Source organism: Photinus pyralis, unplaced genomic scaffold (assembly GCF_008802855.1).
Source record: "Photinus pyralis isolate 1611_PpyrPB1 unplaced genomic scaffold, Ppyr1.3 Ppyr1.4_LG1, whole genome shotgun sequence".
NCBI lineage: Eukaryota > Metazoa > Arthropoda > Insecta > Coleoptera > Lampyridae > Photinus > Photinus pyralis.
The window spans coordinates 61,131,857-61,141,826 of NW_022170249.1; the positions used below are offsets into that span (position 1 = coordinate 61,131,857).

Sequence of the window (9,970 nt, forward strand, 5' to 3'; positions counted from 1 at the left end):
GTATATTTTGCAGAGATATCGCCGAAAAGGGGGATAAGTTTTTTGGAACATCATCTATACAAAGTAATTTTTTTAAAATTTCGATTCAACTTGTTAAATCCAGATCCGCACATAAGATTCTTTAATTTTGATAACATTTTTTGGTTGTAATGTAATGAGATATACGCTCGGCTCCGCCTCGCCTCACTGTGATTTGTAACGGTGTATAGTTCGGCTTCGCCTCGTACTGGTTACTGTTCAACAAAGACAATTTTTCAGTTTCAGTTTTGTTGTGGTAAGAAAATGATATTGAGCAGATTGAATTGACATTTTTTTTGTATTTGTGAAGAATATTTTTGTTTTTTGGAAACATATGCAAAGTTTTTCGAAAATTTCGATTCAACTTGTTGTTTCCAGTTCCTAACATAATTGCACATAAGATTTTTTTAAATTTTGGTTAACACTTTTTGGTTTTGAGGAAAGGCCTCACTATAATTCGTAACGGTGCATAGCTTGGCTTCGCCTTGCATTGTTCACTGTTCAACAAAGACAATTTCTCAGTTTCAATTTTGGTGCGGTAAGAAAATGCTATTGAGCAGACTGAATAAACATTTTTTTTTAATTTTTGAGGAATATTTTGGTTTATTGAACAATAATTAGCTTCATTTATAATTTTTGTTTGAATTTGTCTTTTAAAAAAGTTAAAAAAAATTGTCTTAAATCTACAAATAACCTAATGTCCCAAGCGAAGGGATGGTCTGTGATGCCGAACTCGTCCTCGGCTCGTTTGGAATTGATGTGAAAAAGTGTAATGTGCGATTGGCCATCGGTAAATGTAGTTTGCCACCCTGGACGTAGAGAGTCTAAGGGAGGGCCATTGGTATGAGACGTGTGTGTTAAGAATCGAAAGTCTTTGATTATGTTACTTGGTTGGGAAAATGGTTATTAAAAATTTTTGTTTGAATTTTTAGTTCAAAGTTAAAAAAAATTTCATAAATCTACAAATAACCTAATGTCCAACGCTGCTTGTTGTCATATTCAATTTAGTTTCATTTTTTGTTTGAATTTGTATTTCAAAAAAGTATATATATAAAAGATTTGCACTGTTCAACAATGATAATTTCTCAGTTTCAGTTTGGTAAGAAAATGCTATTGAGCAGATTGAATTAATATTGAATTTGTGAGAAATATTGTTTATGAAAACATCACTTACACAGTGATTTTTTAATGAAAATTTCTTATTCAAATTGTTGAATCCAGATCTGCACATAAGATTTTAAATATTATTATTGTACTATTGGGTTATCACAATTAGGATTTTTTTTTAAATAACAAACGCATTAGGTAATATTATCTTCCGTAAGATCAATATTGAATTCCATGTGTGAATCGTACTGTAGTCTTCTGTTTGCTGTTCATTATAATTTGTAGTAGCCTCATAGCGTTTTCGACTTACTGCAACTTTTTTACATGTTCGACTATAATAGCTAGCAACGAATGCAATTTTACGTCCTTAAGTCGAACAGATATAAGAAAGTTGCACTGTGGTAAGTCGAAAATAATGCAGACGTAGTGTGCACTAATGCAGTAAGTCGAAAACGCTATCAGATGATATTGTATAAATAGTAGGTAAAATAAAAAACAATAAAATAAATATTTAATTATATATTCTATAAATATTTATTCGTTGGTCTATCGCACAAAGGTGTTAAGTGAAAAATATGTAATATATACTTACAAAAATAACTAAAATTTAACATTTCAACATTTATTATCCCTCTCTTGTTCTGGGCCCTCAACAGGCTTGCACCCAATTACAGAGTGACTCGCATAATGCTTGTTAGAGGTGTATTAATTGCTGTATCATTTAAAATAAGTTTTGTTTTTTAACGAATTATTTTTTTTTAACTACACAACTGTTTGATAATGCAATTGAAAAAATTTGAATAAACTGTTTGATAATGCAATTGAAAAAATTTGAATAAACTGTTTGATAATACAATTGACAAAATTTGAATAAACTGTTTGATAATGCAATTGAAAAAATATTACTTAACACCTGTGTACGATAGACCGACGTATTAAAGTTATAGAACTTGTAACTTTTATTAGGTAAGTATTATTTGTTTCTTCCTGCAATTAAAAATGAGAAAAATCACAAATTACGTTTTCAATTCTGTTTATTTTGACAACAACTCAAAACAAGTTTTTTGTTACTATATTGTAATATAACTTGATTTTTAATCAAATTGCGCTAACATAGCCGGCCGCATTAAACGATTCGTTTAATTATTCATCTTCATTAAGCAATGGACATAAATTACGTACTGCCCGCTTATATAGTCCAGATTTTGTTTTAATAGTCGCTACTCTGATGATGTTATCATCACCGGGATGAACTTCAATAACTCGTCCAATTTTCCAGTGCGCAGGAGGTGTATTAATTTCTTTAATTAACACGATAGTCCCTGGTTTGACATTATCTTGTGCTGTTTTCCATTTTGTACGAATTTGGAGATCTCCAAGGTAGTCCATTGACCAGCGATTCCAAAATTGTTATTGTAGCTTTGATAAATACTGCCACCTGGATAATCTATTAGTGGGAATCTCCACGAAGTCAGTATTCGGTATGGCCGTAAGTCGACGACCAATAAGGAAATGAGAAGGAGTTAGTACTTGATAGTCATTAGGGGAAGAAGAAAGCGGGTAAAGAGGGCGCGAGTTAAGTAAACATTCTATTTCAACAATTACTGTTAAATACTCTTCATATGTAAGTAATGCATAGCCTAAAACCCGTTTTAGATGAAATTTAGTTGATTTTACGCCTGCTTCTGCTAGGCCGTTGAAATGTGGTGATGAAGCTGGGGAAAAATGCCACTTAATCCCTTCATAAATTAAAGACTTTTTAAATTGATCTACATTTTTGTTAAGAAATTCAAACATAGTTTTTAAGTCATTATTTGCTCCTATAAAATTACTACCATTGTCACTGAATATGTTATGTGGTTTTCCTCTTCTAGATGCAAATCTTCTAAATGCAGCTAAAAATGCGTTAGTAGAGAGATCAGACACTAATTCGAGATGACAGGCCTTAGTAGAAAAACATACAAATATACAAATATATGCTTTCGTTATTTTGCATCCTCGTCCTTGTCTATCTTTTAATTTAATTGGACCACAATAATCAACCGCACAATTGGTAAATGGTGGTGACGGAGTGACTCTAAACTTTGGCAACTGTGCCATTATAGGAGCAAAAGAATTTGCTGCGCGTCTACGACAAATCACGCAATTTTTTATTACTGTTTTTGCAGTCATACGCGCAGACAATGGCCAAAATCTTTCTCTTATAATAGCAATGAGAGAATTAGGGCCGCAATGTAAATTCTTTGTGTGTTCATATTTAAACAAAAGTTTAGTAAAGTAATGTGATCGAGGGAGTATAATTGGATGTTTTTTCTCATATGCAAGTAAAGCTTTACTGAGTCGACCTGTAAGTTTTATCAAGCCATCATTATCGAGAAAAGGCGTTAATGAATTTAATTTACTACGCTTAGGACATTCCTTTCCCAATAAAAAGGCTTGGTACTCATTAGGAAAACTTTCTTGTTGAATTACCTTTACGATTTTATTAAGTGCATTATTGCGTTCAATTAATGAAAGATGCCCAGTATTAATTTTAGAAGAATTCCGACTATTATTGATGAATCTTAAAACCCAACACATTACTGATACTAGTTTATTAAAATTCGAAAATTTTGAAATTAAATTACTTATTTGGTTTTGAAATTGCACTATTGTTAATATTATAGGTTTTGTAGTTTTTAACTCAGGTATGTCAATATTATTGTCATTGCATTCTGAAAAATACTCAGTGGTACTACATAACCTTTCTGGACCAAACCACCATAAACTATTAGATATTATTTCCTTTGGATATAAACCACGAGATATTAAATCCGCAGGATTATGGTTTGTTGATACATACTTCCACGAATGTGAATTAGTTAACTCCAATATTTTTTAAATACGATTCGCAACAAATGTTTTTAATATGTTAAGTGGAGTACTTATCCATCTTAAAACAACAGTAGAATCGGTCCATAAAATGCAATTATCAAATTGAATTCTAGACGATTTGAGTACTTTATTTACTAACTCTGAAAGTAATACTGCACCACAAAGCTCAAGTTTGGGTATTGTTAATTCTTTAACTGGGGCAACTATGGACTTTGCTGCAAGTAAATGAATTTGCACATTTCCAAATTTGTCTGCTGATCTTATATAACAACAACCACCGTATGCTAAACGACTAGCATCGCAAAAACCATGCAACTCATTTATAATTGAATTCGGTAACCTTGTACAGCGTGGTACTTTCAGATTATTTAATATTTGCAAATTCTCGTTGAATTCTTTCCATTGAATATATAATTCATGTGGTAAGGGTTCATCCCAAGATAATTTAAATTGCCACAAATTTCGCATAAAAATTTTGGTTTACATATTACGGGTGCAATTAGTCCTAATGGATCAAAGAGTTGAGCGATGTATGATAATACATCTCTTTTCGTCAGTGTATTTGGAATTAGGGTTGGATCAATTTTAAAACATAGTTGATCTTGGTAATGTAACCAAGGTAATCCAAGAGTTTTTAATATGTTACAAGAACTATCTGAAACTGTTTGATGTTCAATATTTTTTAATAACGAATTACTAATACTTTGAATTATTTCGGAGCTATTAGATGCCCACTTACGTAACGGCATTTTTGCAGATTGTAATATGTTATAAATGTCCTTTGATGTTTGAATTAATTCTTGGTCAGAATCACATCCGGTTAATAAATCATCTACGTAGAAATCTTGAAGTATAGCTATGGAAGCTTTCGGAAAAATTGCTTGTGACTCTAATCCAAGTTGATGTAAACACCGTATTGCTAAAAAAGGTGCGCTTGATGTTCCATAAGTAATTGTATTTAGTTTATAAGTTTTAATATTATCTTTTGGATCTTCTCTCCAGAAAACTAATTGAAATTGCCTATCTTTATCATCAACAAGTATCTGCCTGTACATTTTTTCTATATCTGCACTTACAACGAATAAATTTTGGCGAAAACGAATCAAAATTGAAAATAGATCTGATTGAATAGTTGGCCCAACCATTTGTAAATCATTTAGTGACTTACCAGATGAAGTTTGTGCAGATGCGTTAAAAACGACACGCAGTTTTGTTGTTAAACTTGATTCACGAATTATTCCATGATGTGGCAAATAATAATTTGGAGTAAAAGGTTCTGACGTAAGTAATGTAAGTAATGTCATATGACCTAATTGAATATATTCTTGCATAAATTCATCATACTTCTTTTTTAGATTAAGATTTCTATTGAACCTTCTTTCTAAACATTGAAACATTTTTAATGCATAATTTTTAGAGTTTCCTAAATGTTGTGTTGTACAATCCTTAAAGGGAATTCGTACAATAAATTGTCCTGAAGAATCACGTTTGTACGTAGATTTAAAATGATCTTCGCACAATGTTTCTTCTTTTGACCATACACAAATATTGGGCACTGATTCTAACTCCCAAAATTTTGCAAGTTGTTCTTGTAATATAAAGTTATCGGAAACCTTCACTACATTACACGCAATAGTATGATCATTTTCTTGTGAATTTATTGATCCTGAAATAATCCATCCTAAAGAAGTATTCTGCAATATAGGTTTATTAAAACCTAAAGAAATTTGACCTTCGCGCAATAAATGCCAAAAGAGAGATGCACCGATTAATAAATCTACATCTTGCGGTTCGTAATAATTTGGATCCGCTAGTTTTACATGATTAGGTATTTTTAAAGAATTGTTTATTAATCTATCAGGTAATCGTCCTGTAATCTTACGCGTAATTAAACAAGAAATTGTTGTAATGAACGAATTAATTCGCGATTTTATTATTAGTTCGCATTTATTTTGTATATTGCTCACTGAATTATTAATTCCTATCACAGATATTTTTGTTGGAATTTTTGTTAGACATAATTTATTAAACATACTTTCAGTAATAAAGCATGATTGTGATCCTGAGTCCAACAAAGCTCTACAAGCAAAGATATTACCTTGTGCACTCATCACATGTACTACCACAGTTGAAAGTAAAATATTAGAATGATTGCAATTACTGCTAATAGTCATACTTATTTCTTCAACATCAGATACTTCATCATTTTCCTGAAATTCTGAAATTTGTCCCACATTTACTGGAGTCACTTCTTCGAAATGTAACAGTGTATGATGCCGTTTATGGCACTTTTTACAAGTATCAGATTTGCATGTTCGACTCGCATGATTAAATTGAATACAATTTGTACACAGACCTTTTTGTTTTACTAATTGGTACCTATCCTGAGGGGACAAATTTTCGAACTGTGCACATGCAAATATTAAGTGATTAGCATTACAAATCGGACAAGATGACGTTTTTGAATGATTTGACACAACCTTATTTGATGTGACATTTAAATTCATTTTAGGTTTACTATTATCGTATGACCTTTGACATTAATTGATTTTCATACAAACGTCAGCCTTTCTTTCTAAAAATGTTAACATTATCTTTAAACTGATCCTGTTGTTGTTATTTGCTTTATATTTCTCCCATTCTTTAAAGGTACATTCGTCCAATTTTTCGGAGATAGAAATCAACAGTAAAATCAGTGCTCAACCGGTACCTTTAGAAGTTGCAAACAACGAACGTTTTTATTTACAGAATCTACTAATTTTCTGATCGCTTCGGATGATTCTGTTTTGCAGTATGGTAACTTCAATAATGATTTTATGTGATCATCAATAAGTACTTCTTCTTTATTAAATCGTTTTAGGAGAAGTTCCCATGCTACAGTATAGTTATCATCGGAAAGCGTGATACTCTGAATGATTCTTAGGGCTTCATCGGATAATGTTGATTTTAAATATTGAAATTTCTGCACCTTAGAAAGATTTGAGTTACTATCTATAATTGCTGAAAAGCTGTCACGAAACTCCAACCACATATTCATGTCACCATTAAACTTTGGTAGCGTTAATTCTGGTAATTTAACATTCAGTGACATTGGCATATTTACAGAGGTTGACGGCAATACATTTTCGATGGAAGAAATAGCTTTTGCTTTAGAAACTGATGAATAAAATAAAGTTTCAAATTCATTAAGCTCTTCTACATTATTTGTAGAAGTCGACCCTATTTCTTCTAGCTGAAGATGAATATGAGTAAATTCCTCAAGTATATTTTCAATTTTATTGATACGTAATTTAAGCTCAGATTTATTGAAATCGTCTTTTAAATCATTAATGTATGATGAGAAGGCATTAAGCTTATTATAAAGAAATTCTCGTTTTACTAAAAGGGATTTTACATATGCTTTGTTTTTATTTGACATTACTGGTCAAAATAAAATTCAGTGCGTTATGAATTATTTCAAAGCAAATTAGAATGATCACTCTTACCTCGCAAAAGAAATTGAGAATTTGTGGAAAGGATATTTGGTCGTTGACACTGTTAGATGATCCTCAAATGGACAGATATTGGATTCTTGTAGCTTCCGATTGAATATTGTTGGTACGAATCGACGAATTGGCGATTCACGTTGTTTATTTATTCGGTAGAATTGATTCTTCGTAAAGCACGAGGTTACTTTTTGCTCGGGCGCCAAATGTTTCTTCTTGCAATTAAAAATGAGAAAAATCACAAATTACGTTTTCAATTCTGTTTATTTTGACAACAACTCAAAACAAGTTTTTTGTTACTATATTGTAATATAACTTGATTTTTAATCAAATTGCGCTAACATTATTTACCTAATAAAAGTTATAAGTTCTATTATCATAGTAATTTGTATAGCCTCGTCGTCCACCTCTAAAATTATGATATCTCCCTCCTCTTCCTCTTCCTCTTCTTGTATTAAAATTTCCTCTTCTCCCCCTTACTTGCCCCCTGTAATTGTTCCCTCCTCCTCTCTTGCTCACCTCCCAATCTCTTTGCTTTCTTTTCTGTAAAATTTATATGTATAGTAATTTTTAAATTAAAAAAAATATAATTTTTAATATAAGTAATTGTTTTTTTTACTTAATTTAATTTTGTTAATAATTAGACTATAATTTATTTATTAAACAAAGTCCCTATCAATAAATTTTGGTTAATGTAATAAGACATTCGTTTTGCACTCATCAAATTATAGAAATTGGGAAATTAAAAAATGTCACATTGACACGATTAAGTTATACTTAAGGCTACCTACATGTTTTGAATATTAGCCTTTTAACATATAACAGTAGTTTTGCATTATTTATTCAGGTAGGTACTTATAAAAATCATATGTGAATTTATAATGTACACATGTTATAGTACAGGGTGTTTTTTTAAAAAAGAGCCATACGACAATGTCAAGGCGTAGAGTTATTTAAAATGGGCCATAGGGAAATTTACATTATATCATTATTTACGGTAATCCTTTCTTGTTTCCTCGCAAATTATATGTCACAGTACTGTAGAAATTGTTTCTGAATCAACAAATTTATTCAGATCAGATATAAACGTATAAGATTGCAGTCGGTGTTCGAATTATTTTTCATCGGCAATCAAACAATACCCGATACTCGGCACTGAACAGCTTGCATACCACTCAGCTATTGGGCCCACTTTTGTAGGAATTGTATAACATGAATACTTTTTCGAACAGCAAATACATTTTTCTGCTTTGTTGATGCAGGGTTGAGATAGAGAACTGTTTGTGAAATGACTAAGCGTAAGGTCAAAATTTGAGAACAATTGGCGCAATTTAAATTTCTCTATGGCCCATCTTTAAAAAAACATCGTGTATAAGGTACAAAAGAAATGAAAATTATTACAATGAAGAGATATTGGTCTTAAAAGTTTTCAAATTTGATTCCAAATATTACAATCTACGTTATAGTTACCAACCTTTTGAATAGCGTAAATCCTTCAAAAAAACTATTTTGTTTGTTTTAATAAAATTAATAGGAAATTGAGGTAAGTGAGATAAATACAAAACGCAAGGATAGATTTGATATTATGGATGTTAATTCAGATACAGTAATTATGAATGAAATGGTCGTTTGTTATAGGTTTAGAAAATTTGGTCAATAAAAAATGTTCGAATTTTTTGGGAGGAGCTTAACTGCATCTGTAGTGTGATGTGAACAAATAATATATATTAATTACCTGACCTCGCGACTCCACCGCATCGGTTTCCGTCTAAAAATAAGATGAAAACGGTATAATTTTATAAATATATAGCTACAGTAGACCTTCGCCAATTCGAACAGGATGAAAGTGTATTATAGGTACGTTATTTTGTAAAGTAAAGTAAAGTAAAGAATAATTCGAACAACAGTGTCAGTATTGTACAATTTTTTCATCGAAATGTGATTACATGATGGGCATTTTGATAATGATGATATGCATTGTTTAGATTTAGAACAATTGTTGTGTTTTGTTTATTCTATTTTGTATCATTTGTAATTACAATTATTTATTTCTTAATAAGTAATTCAGAATAAAATTTTATTGTTATTTTTGTTAATTCGAAAAATTCATTCACTCAAATAATCTCACATCCGGATTAGGTCGGATCGGCAAGTTTCTATTGTAGGTACCTATTGGTGTATGATAAAATGTTTTGCGTGTAAAAATGAAATCACGAAAGATATACTATACAAGTTTTATGTTGAAATTTGATGTCGTATTCTTTATGATTGTCCAAAAATATTTATACTTAAGAAATACAATAGGTATACAACTTGTGGAAAAGATCAAAATGAAATGAAATTAAAAAAATTGTAGAATTTTAAATTTGTATTGTATTGTAAATTTGTTGAATCTTGTAAATTAAAAAAAGTGTATGTAAAAAGTTTAAAAATATGTCTATTTTTTTAATTTACTTAATTCAATTAATAATGAAATTAGATTTTTT

General features: G+C 30.6%; 1 protein-coding gene across 1 annotated transcript; it reads right to left on the reverse strand.

Annotated features, from left to right (window-relative positions):
- Nucleotides 1-4,367: 4,367 nt before the first annotated feature.
- LOC116165130 lies at nucleotides 4,368-6,173 on the reverse strand. The gene is made up of 2 exons (XM_031479439.1): nucleotides 6,098-6,173; nucleotides 4,368-5,869 (listed from the first exon to the last, which is right to left on the reverse strand). Exons 1-2 carry the CDS (start codon nucleotides 6,171-6,173, stop codon nucleotides 4,368-4,370), a joined length of 1,578 nt encoding a protein of 525 aa, XP_031335299.1.
- Nucleotides 6,174-9,970: the final 3,797 nt, after the last annotated feature.